At 37.6% G+C, this 24,513-nt stretch overlaps 1 protein-coding gene across 1 annotated transcript in view; it reads left to right on the top strand.

The window, feature by feature from the left end:
- Positions 1-21,028, top strand: part of SNX7 (sorting nexin 7) — a 675,036-nt gene extending 654,008 nt beyond the window's left edge. The window contains exon 9 of the mRNA XM_032422982.1: positions 19,775-21,028. Within this exon, the coding sequence (XP_032278873.1) occupies positions 19,775-19,801 (27 nt within the window). The 3' untranslated portion in view covers positions 19,802-21,028. The remainder of the gene's footprint in view (positions 1-19,774) is intronic.
- Positions 21,029-24,513: the final 3,485 nt, after the last annotated feature.

Raw genomic sequence — 24,513 nt, 5'->3', positions numbered from 1 at the left:
TCACATTAAAATCAGACAATTAAGGGCAATGCACTGTAGTTTTCTACAGTCCTAATTTAGTTTATGAATTGTTTAGAAACAGGGTCTTTGTTAAAGTCATGAATGTGCCTCTTCTTTTATGAGGTATTGGTAATGCAATGCCCTTAACTTGGTAAAATAAAAGTTTATCTGTAATCCTTTATTTCTTTGTCAACTGAACTGGACCACAGGGTGCCCAGATAGTTGGTCAGATATTATTCTAGGTGTTTCCACGAAAGTGTTTTTGATCAGATTAATGCCTAAATCCATAGACTGAGTTAAGCAGATTGCCCTCCTTAAAGTAAGTTGGTCCTCATCCAATCAGTTGACTGCCTAGATAGAATAGCAAAACTAAGAGAAGAACTCCTGCTGCCTGGCTGTCTTCAAACTGGGATATTGGCTTTTTTCATGCCTTTGTATTCAAACTGAAACATTGAGTCTTCCTGGGTCTCCAGCTTGCCAACTGCAGATTGGGACTTATCAGCTTCCATAATGTGTGAGCCAGTTCCTTATAATAATACACTCTCCCTCTCTGTGTCTCTCTCTCTCTTTCTCTCCATACACACACGTACACACGTATTGGTTCTGTTTCTCTGGAGAACCCTGACTAATACACCATCACTTTGTCTTCGCTTATTTTTTTAAAAATTTCACTAGTTGGTGAAATCCAAAAGCCCAGAATCTATGCTCTGCTCCATCCTACTTGATCAATCTGACTCTGTTCGTTTAAGTCTATTGTTTCTGCCTTAAGCCCCTCAGGGCCTACGCTTGTGCACTCAGAGTTTTCTTTGCTGGCCGACTGTATAATCTCATTCTTGTGGCCGTTAGTGCCTCCACAGTCTAAGTGAAGTTGAGAAGATGCTAAATAGTACAATAGAAGGAGACATTTTGATTGGTATTCCAATATATTGTCCCACTATATGATTAATTATATTAAAAGAAGAAGTATGATCTTTTCAGGTATTCCAAACCTATCAGAAGCATAAATTAAGTGCAATTTTAAGAGCTTTTTAATAATAGTTACCAGTTATTAAGTCCCTTTTATTTGTCAGGCAAGCTTGGTTATGATTTCCTTGCATTTTCTCATTCCTACCAATTCAGATCCAGAGGTACTATGATCTCTATTGTTCAGGGGCAGACTGGATCTTAGAAAAATTAACTTATCCATTATGATCAAGTTAGGAAGTAATGAAACAAGGATAACCCAGGTCTCCTCTCAATGTCCTTGTGTCCTATACCACTGCTTCTCAAAATTTAATGTACATTAGAATCACCTGGGGATCTTGTCAACAGGCAGATTCTGATTCAGTGGGTCTGAATGGGGTCTGGGGTTCTGTATTTCTAACAAGCTCAGAGGGGATATTGATGCTTCCAGTCCAAAGACTACATTTTTAATTGCCAAGGTTATATCATTACTGGAAAGGTGCACACTGTGAGAATGTATTACATGATGTATATAAAATCCTCTGAGGCTTAGAGTCATACTTTGGTCTGGCTCTATTACTTACAGTTCTGTGACCTTAGGAAAATTAATTTCCTTTACCTGTTCTATAGAAAGACTAATAATAATACCTAATTAATATCGCATTGCATAAAATAATGTATGTAAAGAAAGGTCAGTATATACTCAGGGCACGGGTTAAGCATAAAAAATAAAAGGGGCGTAGGAGGATATAATTATTTTCCAGAGAGATCCATCTTACAGCATAGGCTTCTTCCTAAATGGGAAAATCAATTTCACTGCTACATAATCTAAAATAGAAACATGCAACTATTAGGCACTGACCAACCCACAAGTGTTATACTAATCAAGCCAACATTCCCAATTTCTAGCTTTCTGTTTTTTTAACCAGATGTAGGGTTATAGCAGTGTGATCCATGAGCAACCTAAATTCAGAGAGAAATAAAAGTTATCTGGAAACATTCTTTCTGGCAACCCAATTCTGACATCTAGCTTATAAATGTAGAAATAATGTTCTTGTGTGTCTAATAATGGCTTTAGATAAACTCTTAGATTGTTAGAGGTAGAATTAAATTCTGAGCATACTGTAAAAAAGAAAAAAAGGCATTTAGCATTTAAAATTCTGAGCTTGCTAGTTAAGTATTCTAGGCCCCAATTTCCCATCTGTGGAAAGGGGGAATTAATCTGCCAAGATCTACATGGCTGGGAAGTACAAGAATAAATTATACACAGCTGACTTTGACTACTTTCTTAAAAAAAAAGTATTAAATTTTACATCAGCTCCCCCTGGTTATCCCCAAATACTTAAAACTTACAGTCCATCCATGAATTTAGGATATCCTGAGATAAGGCAAGCTAATGGTCATAGCTGCTAAGGTATATTAAAGTAGAAAAGATTCAGAATGTGATGCATAGGTGTGAATATAAATAGATATATATACATATTTAAGTTCATATTTATGTACATGGGTGTGTGTGTGTATGCTTGTGTGGTGTGTGAATTATAGAGTAATTAGTGGAAAGACATATGAATTAAAAATCATTGGAGCTGGAAGCCAACTGCATGGGTAGTACTGCTTATCTTCCTCCCTTTCCTCATGTATTACTATTCCTCCAGGTTTGAAAGTGTATTTATGTTGATGTTCATAAGGTTATTGAACAATGAGATCCTTTAAAATGGATAACTATTTGTGTGTGCTTGCTGCCACGTTTGCATGTGTAATCCTTTAAGGCTATGATTGCATATGTCGGAGAGGGAAAAATTGAACTTCCACAGTTCCTGTTTATATTTCTCTTATTGTAAAGTCATGGAGATTGAAGAGCTTGTTTGTATTTTTTTTCTAAAACATGACAGTTAGGGTGATCTTTTGATAAGATCAGAAGAACAATGCTTTCTCATTTTAAGAGAAATCATCCCAGAACATGTAATTTAAATAGCTAATCAGAGCTGGTTAAATGAGGCATTTGATAATTATGCATAAAAGATTTTCTCCTCCTACTTGAAGTATTATGATTACTGATGTTAAAATTAAATTATTATTGCTTTTAAGTGGTTTATTTGAACAATCTGAGATTCTAAAATCTTTTGAAACACTTTGCATTCAAATATCATCATATATGCATCCATTTATGCAGTAATTCACTAATTCCATAAATATTCCACTGCTAATAGGTGCCAGACACCTTCATCTGTTGTCATAAGCAATATGGCAAATAAAATAAACCTAACCTGCCCTCAGTAAGCTAAAAGTCTAATGAGGAGACAGGCACCATACATAAATAATGAATAAATCTCAATTAATGCGTGCATCAGTCTCAGGATTGGCTGATGGGGAAGTTATAGAGGCTGGAGAGAGATGTAGCTGGAGAAATGAACTCAGTAGCAGAAAATCCAGCAATTCGGACTTGATTCAGGCTGGTACCCACATCCAAATTGGTCCCATTCCACAGAGGAAGTATTAGAAGCTGGAGGCTTCATCAGAGGAATAACTGCATGCCAATTCCAGGAGATCAGCCGAGGTATGAAGGACAGGATCCTCTCTATGCGGAAGAGTACTGGCCCATGTTGGACACTGGACAGGTTCCTATGTAAGCAGAGGAATGGAAAGCTAACACAAAGAAGTAGGATCTATTTGGATATCAGAAGTAGGATCTATCTGGCTATCAGAAGTAGGAAATTGACTTTACTAGTTTTAAGCAAGGAGGAATGTATCCTCACTTAACTAGGAGGTCCAGAAGGAGAAAGTGGTTTAGGATCAGCTTAATCAGGCCTCCCTACCTCTGTCTCTCTGTAGACTCTTGTCCCTTGTCTTGTTGGCCTGTCGTCTGCCTGCTTTCCTCACAGCATGAAAATGAGGGCTTTTGGTTCACATTCACCTACACAATATCCAGGGGAAGCTAGAAACTGTCTTCTAATGGTTCTGTTTTTAAGAATAGGAAAACTCAGGGTGCCTGGGTGGCTCAGTCAGTGAAGTGTCTGACTCTTGATTTTGGCTCAGGTCATGATCTCAAGGTCCTAGGATCCAGCCCCGTGTCGGGCTCCCACTCAGCGGGGATTCTGCTTGAGATTCTCTCTCCCTCTGCCTCTCCCCCCACTTGCTCTCTCTCCCTCTCTCTCAAATAAATAAATAAATCTTTAAAAAAAAATAGGAAAACTCTTTTCCATAATAACCAATAAACTTTTCCTTGTGTCTCATTTCTCCAAATTGGAATTTATTCCCATCTTGAACCAATCCCAGTGACGTTTTGTTGTACAACATTTTGCCTAAGCCTGAATTCCTGAATCAATCTTAAACAAGGGGAATGAGATTACTCTTTTTTATTTTTAACATTTTATTTATTTTGCTTGAGATAGAGAGGGCAAGAGAGAGAGCACAGAGGGAGAGGGGGAAGCAGACTCCCCGCCGAACAAGGAGCCTAACCTGGGGCTCAATCCCAGGATCCCGGGATCATGACCTGAACCGAAGGCAGACGCTTAACAGACTAAGCCACCCACGTGCCCCCAAGGGAATGAGATTACTCTTATTCCATTTAGCCCACTCCTCGGTTTATTATCAAAATTTGTTTTTCTTTATTAGCACCGGACCATTTGATTAGATCTTTCTCAATTTTTTTTTGAAAGTGAAGAGTCAGATAGGATTTCATACCCTAGTATTAGAGTATCCGATAATGAGGCAGACTCTAAGACAAAATGAAAAATGTCAAAGATTCAGGTAGGATATACTTGTAAGAGATAAAGGGGGAGAGGAGCAGAGAAAGGAAAGGCTTCAGCCTGCACTGCAGACCTGAACCTGAGAAAGGGGAGGTGGAAGGAAAGGAAACTGGGTCTCAGTTGGAAGGACCTCAGGATGTAGCACAGCCCTGAGAAAGTCCTGGGGCCAGGATGGAGCCCCAGAGCAAAGATGACTATAAAAGAGTCCTGCATTGGCAGAAATGGCCTGGCTCTAGTCCCCTTACCAGGCTCAGTCATTGGCTGTGGTGAGCAGCCTGCGGAAAGCATGACCTCCCCGTGAACATCACAGTGGATCCCTGTATGTGGGGGCTGGAGGATACCTGCTGACCACACTTCTCATGGCAGGTTTTCTCTCTTTCTAGGTGACATACTTAGCTGCTGTCTGTGTATTTGTCATACAGTTTGCTTTTCAGCTTCTGGGAAGTATAGAAAGATTTTACCGAAACTTATTCAATGACAATTACTACTTCCTTTATTCTTTCACATAGAGGCACCTTGTTCTACAGAACAAAGGTTTGGGAAAATTTTAATATTGCTAATTTTAGTAAACCTTTGCCATTACAATATGTTTTGATAAAGTGCTTTAATATTAGGCATGTTTTAGAAAGATTTATTTATTTATGTTAGAAAGAGAGAGAGGTGGTGGGGCAGAGGGTAAGGGAGAGGGAGAGAGAGAATCTCCAGCAGACTCCCCACTGAGTGTGGAGCCCTACAGGGGGGCTTGATCTCACAACCCTGAGATCATGACCTGAGCCGAAATCAAGAGTCAGATGCTTAACAGACTGAGCCACCCAGGTGCCCCTAATCTTAGGTATTTTAAATATATTTCTTGTCAATAGGTATTTTAAATATTTTTTGTCAAAACTTTGGATTTATAGACTTAGATTATTCAATTTGTGGAAAATGCCTGGCATATAACCCAAAGTCTGTCTTTATTTTTCAATTCAAAGAAATGTATACATTCATATTTTCTTTTCTTTTTTTTTTTTTTTTAAGATTTTATTTATTTGACAGAGAGAGCACAAGCAGAGGGAGAGAGAGGGAGAAGCAGGTTCCCTGCTGAGCAAGGAGCCCGATGTGGGACTCGATCCCAGGACCCTGGGATCATGACCTGGGCCGAAGGCAGCCGCTTAACCCACTGAGCCACCCAGGCGTCCCTACATTCATATTTTCATGACAATCATTTCCCTTCTGAATTTTGAGATAGTTACATGGAGAGATAAGTGATACATGGGAAGATGGGTGCATACATAAATAAATAGATCAGGCTTGCTGCTACCTTTTCATTTGGATAAAATAAACCGTCACAACCCTCAGCATTTCTTATATGGACTCTTAGCTTTGCTCATGAAAGACATTCATTGCTCACTGGAGCAATGCATTATTTTCTGATCTTCTGAGATGGATAAATAAAGTCATTAAACAAAAATTAAATAATCCTACCTTAGCCCAAATTCCCAGCATTGATAAGAATACAGAATTTTAAATTACACACACAAACACACACACACACACATACACATATAAATTGTCTGTTTAGTGACCAGTGTCTTTTACCCCTGGGCAATTAGGCATAGTAAAATTCAAGTTGTGTAAGAGAAGGACCTCTCTTTTGTAAAGTGGAAGAAAGTCTACTGGAAAAGGGAAGATAAGAAAGAAAATAAGGCATGACTTAGAAAACAGAGACATTCTCACATAGTTTTAGAAAGGACTATATTTAGGAGTTAAGTATCTAGAAATTGGTTACTAAAAAGATTACCCGTGCCAGATTAGCTCTTGAAAATTTTTCATCTGCAGCCCTAGGCTATGAAGACGGCTGGTCTGTATGATCATTCATGCTTTTCTCCCTGCCCACTCTAAATTCCAATCACGAACTTGCCTGGCATTCTCCAAGCCAAGCACTTAGTACATGTTCATGCCTCTGTAATTTTGCTCATTTTTTTTTATACTGATAAATTCTTCCCTCTGCCTTTCAAACTTCTACTCATCCTTTAAGACTGACCTTAATATTACCCCAAATTTGATTAATCTATTATCTCCAAGTCACTCTTCCCTTTTTCCTTCCATGGCAGTTGATAGCTAGGTTTATTTATTTAATTGTTTTTTTAAAAATCTTTATTGAGGTATAATTGACAAAATTGTAAGATATTTGAAGTGCACAATGTGATGACTTGATATATGCATACATTGTGAAAGATTCCCTTCATTGAGTTAATTAACACATCCATCACCCTACATAGTTACTCCTTCCTTTGTCTTTTGATGAGAAAGTGTAAGTTCTCTCTTAGCAAATTTCAAGTATGCAATACAATGTTATCAACCAGCCATCATGTATACATTATATTCTCAGACCTTACTCACCTTAGAACTGAAAGTTTGTACCTTTTTACCAACCTCCCCCTATTTCCCCCACCTCCCACCCCTGGCAACTTTTCTACTATTTCTATAAGTTTGGTTTTGTTGTTGTTATTGTTGTTGTTTTTAGATTCCACATATAAGTGATACCATGCAGTAGTTTTCTTTCTCTGTCAGGTTCGTTCATTTTGTCACAAATGGCAGGATATCCTTCTTTTGTAAGGCTGAATAATATTCCATTACATATCTATCTGTCCATCTATCTATCTATCATCTATCTATCTATCTATCTATCTATCTATCTATCTATCTATCATCTATCTATCTATCTATCCATCCATCCATCTTTGCTCACTTTGTACATTGTTGTCTTACAGGGAAACTTAGTCTCAGCACATGGGCCAGCTTGAGCTACTAGGTCCCTGGGAGTTTTTAAGATTTTCCTTATAATAAAGAAATTCTCAAAAATGTTCTCACATATTTACATAACTCAAGAAATAAATGCCAATACTCGTTTTTCTCCTTGAACTTACAGCAACTATTTCTCTCTAAGGCCTGGTACTACCCAGATATTAATTTGCTTGACAATCTTAAGGATACTGATCAACACATTTATCACCAATTATTAGGTATTGATCACCTAGTGGGCTGACTATGATCAAAACCTCAGGAGTCCTCACCATCTAGGTATGCAGATAAGAGAACCAAATCTCTCTTAATTAATGGTTAAGAGTGAGGACTCTGCGGTTAAGACATGGATTTGAATCAATCATTTATTGTCTGTGTGACCTTGGGCATATCTACTAACTTTTTCTGAGTGTCAGTATTTTGTGTTTGTTTGTTTATATAATGTTTCATTCAGTAATAAACAAGTATCTTTTGAATATCTATTTGTGAAGTTAATGGTGAAAAAGATAAACATCATTTCTGCTCACAAACATTCCACCAGACCACACATCTCTACAAACTATGAACACAGGAATGTTAACACTTAACTACCCACCTGGAGGAAAACTTAGGTGTAAGATCATTAACATCTGAGAAATTTAAGTAAAAGTGTTATATTTGATTTTGCGTCCTTGATTTATGTTTACATTACATTAGGAAAGTGCTCGCTTCGGCAGCACATATACATTACATTAGGAAAGATTTGCTCTAATTACTATTTAGCAGCTTGCCCCCCGCCTATGTATGCCATGTAACTTTCAGGGTCCTCCTTTTAGGATAATGTAAATATCTTGTCCTTGATGGGGATTAACTGTACAGCCATAGAAATACCATTAACAATCAGAAAAAGAAACTTTATCACAGATTTGGCAAAGTTAATTTATTCCTTTTAGCTTTCAGAAATCTTTCATAAAAGTAGATAACAAAGAATCTAATGTATGATCTTGTGCGTGGGTGGTTATACATTGAGATATCTGACACCCAGTTGTTAGAAGATCAGAAAAATGCAAAGCCCAACTGAGAGGCTAATTGTGTTTGGTGTCACCTTCGGCAGGGCTGTAGAAGAGGCACACTGTGTGGGAAGAACACTCCTTCTGAAGGCTGAGAGCCATTCATTTTGCAGCATGTCCAAACAAAACGTATAGAGAAGAATAAATTCGTTCCACTTTCCTTACCTTCATTAACTTAATAACTCATTCATCAAAAGATCTTTTAAAATAAATAAGAGGAAAATAATTTATTTATATACTATTGCAACATACCTTCCTCTGGTTCTAGTACAAAGAAAGAGCAAAGAGACGCTTGACATTAAACTGATTCAGTGATTCTCAAACTTTCCTCTTACTACCTCATTTCCCTGGACTTAACTGCTACATTGAGCTTTCAGGAGCCGTTATCAACTGGGCACATGGATCCCAGTCCTTTAAATTCAGCTCGCCTGAAAGGAAAAAAAAAGAAGGGTGTAAAGGGGGACGTAGAAAAAGCTATCTCACCAATTCCAAATACTCATGGGTGACTGCCCTCATCGGCACACTGACTTTGAAGCTCCATTGTTGCTGTATTTCTAAGCCTTCCAGAAACCTGTGGCCACAGATGAATCTGAAAGAGAACTTGGGTAACGATTTGGTATTGATTCTGAGATGATGTGTTTATAATACTTTATATTTGATACGTGAAAACATGGTTGCCTAATAAATTTGTAAGCTATAAAAATTCATTTTTTCCCCGTTGTGAATCGTGAGTAAAACCAAGGGCTACCAGATCACAGGGCTCTTCCAGGAAAAAGAAACAAAGGGGATGAAAAATCCTATTTGATTATATAGTAACAGTGAATATTTTTTGATAGATTCTGTGTCCAACACTTTACATGTGATTAGCCTTTACTTGATATTATGAGACCAAAATAATTATTACATTTTTACAGATAAGAAAGTAAGGCTTGGAGAAGTCAAATAGCTTGTACAACCTCACGTGACAATTAGTGTGATTCACACCAAAGGTCTGTGCTCTTTTTTTTTTTTTTTGAAGATTTTATTTATTTATTTGAGAGAGAGAGAATGAGAGACAGAGAGCATGAGAGGGAGGAGGGTCAGAGGGAGAAGCAGACTCCCTGCCGAGCAGGGAGCCCGATGCGGGACTCGACCCTGGGACTCCAGGATCATGACCCGAGCCAAAGGCAGTCGCTTAACCAACTGAGCCACCCAGGCGCCCGGTCTGTGCTCTTTCTTAACCACTGCCCTAAACTGTCTTCCCTATTTAAGAACTCCAGGCTTTTGTTTCTTTTTCTGAAGATTTTATTGACTTATTTATTTGAGAGAGAGAGAGAGAGAGAGAGGGAGAGGAGGAGGAGCAGAGGGAGAGGGACAAGCAGATTCCATGCTGAATATGGAGCCCAACTCAGGGCTCCATCCCACAACCCTGAGATCACGACCTGAGCCAGAATCAAGAGTCTGACGCTCAACTGACTGAAACACCCAGGCGCCCTGCTTATTTTTAATAAGCACAAACCACTTTGCATTTCCCTGAATCATTAGATCTATGGGGTGGGAGCCGTGGAGTTCTCCCAGCAAAGTCCCTTGCAAAAAGGAAAGAGTATCAATCCCACTCCATAGAGGGAGGAAGAGCCACTGCTGCTGGCCACAGCAAATGTGTCTCACCTTTAGAAACTCTGCTGTGTGTCAGAGAGGAGGAAATATCAGCGTGGACAGATTTAGTGATCTACCAGTCAAGACTTTGAGAACTAACAGTTGACGTGCATGGATGGGTCTTTATCCTATCTCTGTGTGAAGTCACTTCACTTCCTAGAATATCCGCAAAATTAAGGAATGTATGAGCTGGCTGTTAACGTATTTTCTACCTCTAAAAGGATGTGAGTCTATGAGACATTGCATTCAGATTATAGATCACCTTACCTTTACCCCAATTCCCATCTTAGACCATGTGATTTCCCTTCTAATGCTCAGTTCAGCCTGTATTGTTTCTTTCTTCATGAAAACATGCAGACTCAGGAGAGAACTAGAATAGTGAATACGCAGGTGTCCACGCCACTTTCAAATACAAGACTTCAGAGAAACTGTGATGTTCTTCCAAGTTAGTCTTTGTTGAAGTCTCTTAATCCACAAAATAAAATTCTAAGCAGAAACCTCAAAAACCTTGCTGTTAGGAAGAAGTTTTAAGCAAGGCCTATTGTTACTGTAATGCTTACTGACATTTTAATGACAAGAAATGCCATGATATACTTTGTAAATCCAGCATAAATGTACTAATCTATTTCTTGAGTATCACTTGAGGTTTCTATGTCAGTTTTTCAGTGGTCATTGGGTAAACGTTAAGCCAGTTTCTTACTAGTGTATATTTAACTTAGTTTATATGAGTGTTCTATCAGGCGAACAGGGGGTTATTCTAAGTCTTTGTACTTTTGTGCAAACAATGCATGCCACAGACTATTTGTAATCACTACTATTTCTCCTCAAATAAAAAAGACACCTTACATCTAAGGAGCTTTAATACTGTTGTAGCTTCAAAGTCCTTTGATAAAAATATTGCAAAAAAAAAGAAATAATTAAAATATTATTGAATTCTCCAGAACCCGTAGCACCCAACATAACACTGCTATTCCCAGATTGTCTTATGGCTCCATATACAACCAGTTCAGCCATTTTTGATTGACATGGTGAGTCATTTCAGTGAAACAACCCGTCAGTTTCATCTTCTGCAACAGTCCAACCAATTTAACTGAATTGCCAGGGAGTTTGAAACAACCAAGCAATCAACTCAAGCAAAGCAATTAAAGTGATTTTACCTGTAGGCAGAGTCTAAGTGATTGATATAAAGTTCCATAAGTTGATATGTTTTATCCACACAAAAATTATGTTTTCCTTATAAAATATTCCCATTGCTCTACTATGTTTTTACTTGTATATTCTTCTAAAATTAAGTTTACATGGAAACATCCTGAATTTTTAAAAAAGAAATGTAAAATGAATAATTTCTAGATTTATCTCTATAATCTTTTGAGAAGAGCGTTAAGTTGGCAGTAAAAAATAAAAACACATGGCACTTTAAGAACTGTAGCTAATCAAGAATAGAATGAAAAATATTAATTTTAAAAAGCAATTTTTAAAAAGATAAAGTACAAAACATTTACTGAAAGCTATGCCCATTCAATGACAATAACAATTCTGGCGAAAGCCATCTTTTTTTTCTTTTTGTATGAATTATTTCACAGAGAAATATTTGAGTTTCCATGATTGTATGGACATTATAATTGCTTATTCACTAGTCAGAATGCTGAGCCTTGCAGCTTGTCATTTAAGATCCAAATGAATACACTTAGGTATGTCCACTTCCAACTGAGGTGGAGTAACTGAGAACAGAATTTCCACTGAAGCTGAAAAAAGAAACAAATGGACAAAACATATGGAGTAAGAGTTATCAAGACACTAGCATCAAGGAACATAAGACAGTGATCCTGAAAGGTGGGGGAAAATGATGTGCACCCTATGATTTCCTGAGCTTACTGCCTTGAGAGAGTTTCCAGGTCATAGAATATGGAGGCAGAACCCAGCCAGAGTCTGACCAATGCCCTGAGTTGAAGAGACAGAGCTGAGGGTTTGAGGACAAAAAAGATGCTAGAGTTTGCCTCTGCGAGGTACTGGAGAGGAGAGAGTTGCACAGAATGGTAACTCCAGAGATCGGAGCAGGACTCTTCATGGCTTTAGCATAGTGTCGATGAGTGCGTGGTGTGAGGAAACTACCCAAAGCCAGGGAGAGAACCACCTGAATGACGTCAAGGTGACAGTGCCTGGCAGTGACACGGACCTGAAAATAGCCCCTTCCCCATGATTCACAGGGCATAACGTGGAGCCTGCTGAAGTGTCTTTATCAATAATAGGAAATAAGTAGTTTTAAACACTTTTCTAGTCTTGCCTAACAAATCTTAAAAGCAAGTTCAAACAGTATCCAAGTAAGTTAACTGTGACTCAGAACAAAGCTCAAGAACATATATGATGATACAAAAGTATCCAGCATCTAACAAAGCAAATTTCATAATGACTGGTATTCAATAAAAAATAATCAATAATTCTGCCAACTAGGCAAAATAGTAGAAAAATATGACTCGTGATGAAGGGGAGAAAAATCAATCAATTGAAAGCCAGATTTGAAACAGATGTTAGAATTAGCAAATAAAAATATTAAAAGAGTCATCATAACTCTATATGTTCAAACATTAAGTATAGACATGGAAGATATAAAAAAGACAAAAACTGCATTTCTACAAATGCAAACTAAAATGTTTGAAATGAATAATACACTGGATGAGATTAATGACAAATGCAACATTGTGGATATAAAATTAGTAAGCATGAAGATTTGGGAATAGAAACTATGAAGATGAAACACAGAGGCGAAGGACAATTTTTAAAAAAAATGAACAGAGAATCTATGAGATATGAAACAACAAAATCCGGAACTTGAAAAGTGGCGAATATACTTGTAGTCCAAGTGGCCAAAGGAAGGGGACACGAACAGGAAAAAAAAATATTCAATGAAAGAAAGGCTGAAAGATTCTTAAATTCGATGAAATCTATGAATCCACAGATCCAAGAATCTCAATGAATCCCACGTCCCAGAAATAAGAAGTCAATTGCAAGTCACATCTTGATCCAATTGTTAAAAACTAGTAATAAAGGGAAAATTCTTAAAAACATATATATAATGAACTTACCATATTCAGAAAATATAAAAACCTCCCCAAACTCAATATAAACAACTCATTTTTTAAAAATGAGCCAAAAATTTGAATAGACCAAAAAAGATATACTACTGTGGCAAATAAGCAAAAGAAACCATACACCACACCATCCACCATTAAAGAAATGCAAATTAAAACTACAATGAAATATCACCACACTTCTACTAGAATGGCTAAATTAAAAGGTGTGAACATTCCAAGTGTTGACAGGGATGTGAAGGAACTGCATCTCTCATTTATTGCCGAATTAAAAAAAAAAAAAGAATATTAAAAAAATATAATACAGCCACTTTGGAAAAAGTTTGGCAGTTTCTTAAAAAGTTGTACATACCTCTGTGATCCAGCCATTCTGCAACAAGATATTTATTGAAGAGAGCTGAAAGTCTATTTCCATAAAAATACTTGTACAGGGCTGTTCAAAGAAACTTTAAGGTTAATTGCCAAAATCTGAACAAATCAAATGCCCATAAACAGGTGAACAGATCAGCAAACGGTTATATTTTATACATGTATATAGTATAATTAGTCTATGCAAAATTTATATAATGGAATACTCTTTACCAATAAAAATGAACTATCGATATATTCTACAGTATGAATTAATCTAATGATTTTGTGGAATGAATAAAGCACATAAAAAGAGTACTCAATATAATTCTATCAAATTCTAGGCTATACAAACCAATCCCTAGTGACAGATTAATCTATATTCTGTAGTGACAAACTAATTCAGGTAGAGAGTATGTGGGTGGAATCAGGAGAGGCCAGAGAGAGGATTTATAAAAAGGTACAAGGAAACCTTTGTGAGTGATGAAAATGTTCATTACCTTGATTGTATTAATTTTGCATGGGTGTGTACATATGTCAAAACAAATTATACATGTTAAATATGTGGTGTTTGTTGTGTGTTAATTTTACATCAATAAAGCAGTCTAAAAAATAAGTATACTTAGGAAAGCATACCTTATTCTGTCCCTCACCACCCCTGTTAACACTCTAACTTGGAGGGCGCTTCCCTGAATGGTGAAGTGCATTTCACAGCAGGAAAATGTAAAAAATATATGTATTTTCCATTGACATTACTATTATCTTATTCTATGATACAAATGATTGACTAAATATCTTTGCATATAAATATTTTAATCATTTTGGAAACCCTCTTTATTTATTTATTTTTATTTTTATTTTTATTTTTATTTAAATTCAACTAGCCAATATTGGAAACCCTCTTTAATGGGATGTTTCTTTTGGGGCTCTTTTGCCAATAACTAGATATGTTGTCCCTCCTCACCTCAGCCCTGGAAACCAATACAAAAAAAACCCACTCTGTGATGACCCACCAACTGGCATTTCATTGTGCAACTAATTCTTTAGTACTGAAATCATTTAATCCATGCTCTTACCAAAGAAATTATTCTTAAATTGTGGAAGTTTAAAACTTTTTGTGGAGGGGTGCCTGGGTGGTGCAGCCAGTTAAGTGCCCAACTCTTGGTTTCGGCTCAGGTTGAGATCTCAAGGTTATGAGATGGAGCCCCTCCTCCATCTCTGCACTCAGTGGGGAGTCTGCTTGAGATTCTCTACCTCTCCCTCTGCCCCTCTCCCCAACTCGCGTGTGCTCTCTCTCTAAATTAAATAAATAAAATCTTCAGGGTCACCTGGGTGGCTTAGTCATTTAAGCAGCTGCCTTTGGCTCAGGTCATGATCCTAGGGTCCTGGAATCGGGCTCCCTGCTCAATGGGGAGTATGCTTCTCCCTCTCTCTCTGCTCCTCCCCCGGCTGTGCATGCATGCTCTCTCTCAAATAAATAAATAAAATCCGTAAAAATAAATAAATAAATAAATAAATAAATAAATAAAATATTTAAATTAAAAAAACATTTTGTGGAAAATTATTTTTTTCATTAAAAAAGCAATCCATCTTTCTTAGAGAAAAATTTAGAAAATACCAAAAAATGAACATTTATGTATGCATATAGTTATAACTACTATTAATATTTGTCATAATGTACCTGCATTGTTTAATGAAAAATCCTACTTACATGTTTTATAATACTATATAAAATCATGTATCCTGTTTTTTTTCCACTTGATATTAAAAAAGACACTTTGTACTAAACATTCATTTCAATGGCTATCAGAAATTCCATCATTTAGACTTACGATAGTTTATCACCCATCTGTTGTTAGACATTTACATAGTTTTAAGTGGCTTACTATGTAAATAATATTATAGCATTCACCTTTTACATAAAACTGTTTTCTTGGAGAAGTGTCTCTGGGATGGAATTACACTTGAGCCTTGAACAACACAGAGGTTAGGGGTGCCAACCCTGCACGGTCAAAAATCCACATATAACTTTCAACTCCCCTGAAACTTAATTTGTTTGTGTTGTATATGTTCTGCCACAGGACTTCTTTCGTGCTCTGGGTTTGCGTGTTTTCTCAGCGCTCCTCCACAGCAGTCAGTTTAACCTGAACCAGACATTCATGTGCTATTAACCACCTCTTGGTATGGCTTGGGTCGAAATGTCTAAATGTCTACCTCTCTGATTTTAATGATGGTTTCTGAGATGATACCAAATTGACAATTTGAGTTTGTTAATGTTAGTATGCAAAGAAAACCTCCCTCCTCATCTCTCTCTCCCTCCCTCCCTCTCTCTCTCTCACTCTCTGTATATATATGAGAATGTCATAAAATAAAAATAGTGTCAGTATTTTTTATTTTTAAAATGCGTTTGAAATTTTCTTCCACAAAGTTGAGATTTTATAAAAAAAAATTTAACGGGAGCAAGATGCTAACCTTAGAGGAAGCTGGGTGAAGTATATATGGAAATGTTCCATATTATCTTTGTAACTTTTCTGTAAATTTAAAATTATTCCAAAATTAAAAGTTTTTTTAAACTAAAAAAAAAAAAAAAAAATTTAACGGGAAAATGTGTTGTTGGAAATATTTGAGAAATCATTAGTGTTGATGGGTAAGGAAGTAGGAACCACTTAGCAGAAGATCAAAGTTGAGAGTAAAAGAGTAGCCAGAGGCAAATTAAAACCCTGGCTGAACAAACACATTATGGGTAACAAAGTTATATTGATATCAATGAAAAGACAATTAAAACTTAAATTGAGCACTCTTTGGTTCACTACTGTGAAATATCTTAAAATGTTTAAAAGATGGATCATTCACTTTGAATGGCTAACACTGTGGTCAGGATGGAGCTAAGGAAAAAAAATCCTGGAATTTATTCTGTACTGGAGTAAAGGCTCAGAATAACCTGGGCGGGAGAGACATAAGACCACTTAATATTCAGTGTTCAGAATGTTGCTGGAAGCTACATAGTAAAGGGCCATTAATAATATTAGTCTTTTTTTTTTTAGTATATTGATACACAATGTTACATTAGTTTCAGGTATACAACACAGTGATTCAACAAGCCTATATGTTATCCTATGCTCACCACAAGTGTAGCTACCATCTGTCACCATGCAACACTGTATCGTTGACTATATTCCCTATGCTGTGCCTTTCATCCTTGTGACTTTTTCATTCATAACTGGAAGCTTGTATCTCCCATTCCCCTTCACCCATTTTGTGTATACCCTACCGTCTTCCCTCTGGCAACCATCAGTTTGTTCTCTGCATTTATGGGTCTGATTTTGCTTTTTGTTTATTCATTTGTTTTGTTTTTCAGATTTCACATATAAATGAAATCATATGGTATTTGTCTTTTCTTAGACTTATTTAACTTAGCATAATATCCTCTAGGTCCATCTATATTGTCTCACGTGGCAAGATCTCATTATTTTTTATGGCTGAGTAATATCCCATTGTGTGTATACGTATCACATCTCTTTTATCCATTCACCTGTCAATGGACACTTGGGTTGCTTCTGTATCTTAGCTATTATAAATAAGCTGCGATTAACATAGTGGTGCATATATCTTTTCAGATTAGTGTTTTCATTTTCTTTGGGTAAAGACCCAGTAGTGGAATTCATGGAACACAAGATATTTCTAGTTTTAATTTTTTGAGGAAACTCTACACTTGCATTCTCACCAACAGTGCACGAGGATCCCTTTTTCTCCATATCCTCACCGACACTTGTTATTTCTTGTCTTTTTGATCCTAGCCTCTCTGACCGGTGTGAGGTGATATCTCATTGTAGTTTTGTAAAGCAGCTGAGAAAAGGGCAGAAAGGATTAGCAAATATAAGACTTGTGCTGCTACTTCCTGTCCTGAGTGCCCTGACAGACATTTTCAATCAGTTGCGGCTTTCTTTCCCATTAGGCCTCAACATGAGTTTGGAATCCTTCTTATTATAACACCATGTATGTCAACAGATGGACTTTGAAGCTCTTAAACATGACTTCCAAATCTGAGGTATATGGATGTTTCTCTTTTTTCATTACCTGCTTATTTGATAGAGAATTGTTGTGAAGAGTAAATGAAATAGTTCATGTTAAAGGACATTGTCAATAAAATGGTGGGACTTATTAAATGCGAAAATAATGGCTAAGTTGATTATTAGCCTATGGTTCTAAAAACGTGGCTAATGCAGTAACAGGTGAAATTCCTTTACCTACAGCCTAGGAGTCCTTACCGTACGCAGATTTGTTTCGTGAAGAATCACAATAGACTCTACTGTATGTATGTCTTCCATTAGACTGTGTGCTTCCTGTGGAGAGGACGTGTGTCTTTCATCTTCGTATTTCTGGCACTTGATGTACTGTCAGGAACACAGAATATATCTAATACTTGTTGAACCGAAATTAGAATAAAAATCTGGATGACTCACTATTTCTTCAACTTTTATCACAATTTCAATTAAGGCTAGGTGTTCAGAATTTTACCTTCCGGCTACATTAGACATTTCTCAGTTACTGTGAATTTGGATTTCATACAGTTTAGTGTGGATGGTTTTTGGTCCAATTCTGTAGTGATGTTTATAAATCAACACACAAGATATTCTTCTAAATTATGTAATAATGTGCCTGCATTTCACTGGAGATGGCTCCCAAAAGGAAACTATTAATCCAACCACAAATATGTTTATGTTTTGGATTCAAAACCTAAAATAGTGATAGAATCTTTGATTTTTATCTCTGTGTTCAGTCTTGCTACCCACTGCCAACTGATTTTGAGATTCCAAAGGAAAATCTTTTCATATGTGCCTTCTTGAGCATCGTACATTTTATTTCCTAAAAATTTAGGATTCAACTTGCTCTGCTCTGAGGGTGGGGTGTTTTAGTTTATAGAAATATTGAGACAGCAATGCATCAGCAAATTTGTATTGGGAGGAGAGATGAATATTTCAAAGCTCATATTCATACTGCCTTGGGAGGAATTTGTAATCTGGATCCCACAGCTGTTGCTAAGTGAACCAGTGGGGTCGTTTTCCTCTGGCTGAGCCAGTAGGGTGTTCCCAATGCCTGTCTCTACTGCAAGATGCTCTCTGCATTTTTATTACTTTCTGTAACCTTAACAACTGTGTTTGGAAATGCATGATTTTTTAAAAATCCCCTTATAAATTATGTATGTCTCTATTGACTTGAAATCATGCTCATTCACAGGTTCTGCATTTGGGAGAAAACAAAGAGCATTTGCATGGGGCTAGGTTCTTAAAATATTTTTCAAGAGAGGGAGCTAAATGGAAAAGCCAATTTATCTGAATATTCTAAGGGTTTTTGGAGTGATTTCATAAAATCTGGTGTGTGTGTGTGTGTGTGTGTTCACACACACTCCCAAGTGCACAACATGCTCCCGAGTGTTACAACTTTTTTACCTACTTCTCCCTTGGAAGCATTGTGTTGCTTCAAAAATTGACTCTTAATCTCAAAGCTGTAAGGGATAATGTAAGGCTGTCATCCAGGAGAGAGAAGAGGTATCAAATTTTAAGGGAGAGAATTTTCTAAAAGTAGACAGACAGGGAAGGGGCAGGCAGTTGGTACCAAATTTTTATATCATTATGTACCTCAGAGCAAAACAGTGCTTTGCACATAGTGGGTTGTTAGCAAATTTTGTCAGTCTGATATTATATCCTCTATTTTTACATTGAGGAGTTCTTTGAGACTGTTTAATGATTATATTTTTGGAGAAAAGAACACATAAAGATATATTAACAATATATGGTTTACATAACATAAATATACCAGCCTCTGAAAACACCTGCTGCTTGTTTTCATAAAACTCGTCTTAACGAAAAAAAGAAATTGTTTCCAAGATTTGCCCCTGATATTAATGTTCTTGTTTTAAGAGTTTCTCACTTCAATCTGAGAGGAGACATTGAGTCCTTTGGGCCTCCCTGTTCTCATCCTTGAGCTGCTTGAGCCCTAAACGTCATTTCTTGTTTTTAAAATGCATCTTACATCATCTGTCTGTGTGAATAATGGCACGAGAATGAGCTAATGGTTAAAAATGACTTGTGATTTGGAAACGTTGGTTTTTATAGCTTTTAAGTGCACAATGCAGAGTTGATGTACATAATGAGTCATTTTTTTTTTCATTCAACAGCAATATGTTTCCTTCACTGAGTTTTGAGTGGGTCTTATGAAGAGGATTTTCAAGTGGCTCCGGGGAGAGCAAGGCAGTGATGACTGACTTTACAAAAGCTACTGTGGATATATGTTGCCGTATCACCAACATTTCTGGTGATTTAAATTCAGCACTAAATTGGCTCTGATAATGTTAACCAACAAAGTGGATGCAATTCCAGTAGCACATATTCTGACATCTTATCTAAGGGATCTCAGCTGTTTTCCTGCAGAAATAAGTTTGGAGCAGGGCTGCAATGCAACCTCAATTACAGGGCAGATGGACCAGCTACAAATGGATGTTCTCCTGCTAGATGTTCTGTTCCAGAGAAGGATGCAATCAGTTCAAGCTGTTTTTGACTGATGCTTCAGATTGTGGTCTTGTAAACAGGTCTGAAAATAGCCACTTTTTAAAGACTGTGAATTCCTGTAATTAGGGTATGCCTTAAAAATTAACCCCCAAAAGAATACGGGTTGGAGCATGGAATAGCTTTTTGTTTTGAATTACTAGCTGGATGGCTGTAGCCCTCTGTTCTTAGAAGAGGAAGAAGCAGGTCATTAAAGGAGATGCATCTAAATGCTGTGTGTCAGAACTGAAAGGAAAATGGAGTTTCCTTGGTGCTGGAGAACTGTGTAATTAGCTGGGATAACAAGCATTGATATTTATTGTTGTGGAATGCAAGGAAGAAACTGAAAAACAAAACTCCTCGTGTCTCTGCTCTACATCTGCCGAACTAATTTGGGGGTAATTTTATCATTTTAATCTGCGTGATGTTCTTCCCCTTTTGCTAAAGTCCCCTGGTGTTTACCAGATGTCAGACATTTAATGAGGCCTCAGAGGCTCGGGATGGCTTTGATTGCAGGTGTTTTGTGCCTACCAGGCCTTTAGACAAACCTACAAGCTGGTGTTTCCTCGTTTGCCTTGATGCACACTACTTAAACCCTTCAGAAAATGTTAGTGGCCACTCAAGCCACTAGGAGGAGCTGGAGGCTACTTCATCCACTCCGCTCAACTTCACCCCAGACTGGTTCAGATGAAAGAGCAAAACACTTCAAGTACTAGGGTACCAAGGCGTTAACATTGTTAAAGGAGGAATTCGAGCTCTCACTCCACAGAGGTACTTGAGATGGTATAAAGTGATTAGGAATATATGTCTCCTAGCGTCTAGGATTTAAGTGCTGGCAAAATACTGATTATCTCCGTTTCCTCAACTTCAATATAAGGATAATAGTAATATCTCTCCCTTAGATTTGTTGTAAGCCAAACATAAAATAATCCAGATGAAGCATTTAGCTTGCGCCTGGTATCGTGTTAACACTGCTCCGTAAATGGTATTTATTTTTGATATTATTATGTGATCCCTCGAGGGTTCGCTTAATCTTGGGAATCCTCTTCTGTGGAGCTTGGCCTCCAGCTCACGTAGAGAGTAACTCAGGTCACCTATGCTATAGTCGTTGGTCCCCCTTCTCGAAGTAGTTTAGCTCCATTTCTTGAAGCACTGGGCCTAGAGTCATACAGACCTGGGTTATGACACTTAGTGACTCTGTGACCTTGGGAAGTTTATTTAACTTTGTTAAACCTCACTTTTAATGATCTTTACTGTTTTCCAGGGTTATTGAGATATAATTGACATATAACATTGTGAAATGATCACCATAGGGTAACCTTTCAATCACTTCACATAATTACTCTTTTTAGTGATGAGAACGTTTAAGATCTACTCTCTTAGCAACTTTCAAATATATAATAGTGTTGTTAACTATAGTCACCATTCTGTACCTAAATCCCCCAAACTTACTCATCTTATACCTGAAAGTTTGTATCCTTTGAGCATCTCCCCCATTTCCCCATCCCCCGTCCCCTGAGAAACACCATTCTACTCTCTGTTTCTATGAGTTAGGCTTTCTCAGATTTCACATGTAAGTGATCATACAGTAGTTATGTTTCTCTGTCTGACTTATCTCACTTAACATAATACTCTCAAGGGCCGTTCATGTTCACGCAAATGACAGGATTTCCTTCTTTCTCATGGCTGAATAATGTTCCAATGTTTCATGGAATATTATTCATATATATGTATAATAGAATATTATATATAACATATAATGGAATATTATATATAACATATAATGGAATATTATATGTTTCTTATAATATATATATATGTTTCATATAGTATATATATATATATATATATATACACTATAGCATCCTTTTTCTATCAGTTCATTCATAGATGGACACTTAGGTGGTTTCCATACCTTGGATATTGTGAACAGTGCTGCAATAACCACAACTTTATGGTTTTTATCTCTGTTAAACTTATTTTGTTTTTGTTTCCCTAATTTTATTGAATTGTCTTTCTGTATTTTCTTATAGCTCATTAAGCTTCCTTAAAACAACTACTTTGAATTCTTTATCAAGTAAATTACAAATCTCCATGTCTTTGACGTTGGTCACCGGAAAATTATTGTGATCCTATAGTAATGTCCTGCTTCCTTGATTTTTCACATTCCTTGAAGTCTTGCACTGCTGTCTTTGCATTTGAAGTAGTAGTCACCTCCTCCAGTCTTTACTGATTTTTCTTCAGGAGAAAAATATCTTCTAGTAGCCCTGCTAGGGATTCTGAGGCTTTCTCAAACCTTTTATGGATATACCTGCTCCACGCTTCTTGCTCCCTCTTGCATGCCTTCTCTGGATCCTGCAAAGCACCGGGCTGAATGCTGCCAGCCTCCCTCTTGCTTTTCCAAGGGTGGTGCTAAATGCTCAGGCTTGTGTTGTCTCCCAGGCTTGCAGAATCAGAGGGGCTTTCTGAGCATGCTTACAAGCTATCTGCAGCAGCTGGCTCTTGCCCTGGTTGGGAGCACGCACAGGGAGCCTGCTGTGGGGTGGGTGGGTGTGGGTGAGGCATTTGGGGCTCTAGAGGTAACTGATAGGCCAGTTGGGGGGATCTGAAAGGTGATCCAGTGGCTTGTGAGTGGACCTCCCGATAGAGTCTGTAATATGGTAGTAGGATCTGCGTCCCTTTGATTCTTTCATTCCAAGCCCTGGCTGTCACTCTCCCAGCCCCTCACTGCTCCGCACCCCTACACCATCATGCAGCTCATGACGAGTACTGGGAATGAGGCAAGAGCCAAATGGGCCTCTTTGACAGTATCCTGAACAGCAGAGGAAGTCAGGTGTTTCCTTACATGCTCTCACTTTTCCTCAAAGGAGAAATCAGAGGCCAGAGAAGCACTCTCTTGGCCCTAAACTGTGTGGCCTTGGGGGAGGGGTGATTTGGGAAAGTCCAACAATTCCTTTTGACTCCAATGTGTCCAGTCTCAGGTTATGTTGCCCCACTGGTGTGCTGGAACTTCTCTGCTGGACTTCCGCAAAGGTTCTTTTGTCTGTGGGTGACTGTCTAAGACAGTGTTTTCCAGGGGCTCCCAGACCATGGCCAGAAGGGCCTGGAGGTGGTTCTTGGGCCACTTCAGGATCCACAGCTGGGACGGAAGTCTGTATGGCTATTACTAGATGGAGGGGGGGGCAAGATGCTACCGGGTCTCTTGGTGCGTGGTGCTGGATCCCACAGATCCACAAAGGGGCTTTTATCCATGGATGGATGCCAGATTGTTGTTGTTGAGGAGGGATATCATGAAGGACATCTTATATGGCCATCTTGCTGATAATCATTCTCACGATCTTTAAATGAGTAAAACAATAATAATTTAATCACATAGTTTTTACTAGGATTACAGATGAGATAATTCATGTAATTGTACTTAGCATAGTCTCTAGTGCATGGTCAGTACATGTTTGGTACTATTACTATTCCTTAGTCCCAGTGCTTATTTATTTTTTAAAATTTTATGCTCTTTTTACTAGGTTTTATTTTCAATGTTGTTTAGTAAACAAATTTTGGGCAACTCTGGTCATAGGAGACTTTTTTCTTTTCTTTTTTCTTTTCTTTTTTTTTTTAAGGGAGAGAGAGTGGGAGGGGAGGGGCAGAGGGAGAGAGAGAGAAAATCTCAAGCAGCTTCCGCACCTAGCTCAGGACCTGACACGGGGCTCAATCTCATGACCTGAGATCATGACCTGAGCCAAAATCAAGAGTCTGATGCTCAACCAACTGAGCCACCCAGGTGCCCCAGAGATTTTTTTCTTTCTTTCTTTTTTTTTTTTTGGACAAGAAGATCTTCCTATTTCCCCTGTACTCATACTCCACTTACTTACAACTTTGATTTTGATGATAAATCTATGTCAGTCATTCTAAGATTATGGACTTTTGGTTCAAAATGTATGGTCATCATTCTTTTACTCTTATATGTCTCATTCTTTTAGCTAAGTATACATGGATTTGAAGACTAGATGTGATATTTTGAGAAAGAGCTTCTTTTAGCATGAATTTTCTTATCCTTAAAATGGGAATAAAAATATCTAACTCATGGCATTATATTTTAAAATAAGCTTACACGGGGTGCCTGGGTGGCTCAGTTGGTTAAGTGTCTGCCTTCAGCTCAGGTCATGATCCCAGGGTCCTGGGATCAAGTCCCACATTGGGCTCCCTGCTTAGCAGGAAGCCTGCTTCTCCCTCTCCCCTCCCCCTGCTCGTGCTGTCTCACTTTCTCTCTCTCGCTCAAATAAATAAATAAAATCTTTAAAAACATTAAAAATAAAAATAAAATAAGCTTACAGATAAAGCACAGTGCTTGGCATATGGTGGAGTACCAAGAAAT

Source organism: Phoca vitulina, unplaced genomic scaffold, assembly GCF_004348235.1.
Source record: "Phoca vitulina isolate PV1807 unplaced genomic scaffold, GSC_HSeal_1.0 scaffold2, whole genome shotgun sequence".
Classification (NCBI taxonomy): Eukaryota; Metazoa; Chordata; class Mammalia; order Carnivora; family Phocidae; genus Phoca; species Phoca vitulina.
This window is presented reverse-complemented; position numbering and strand designations above follow the sequence as displayed.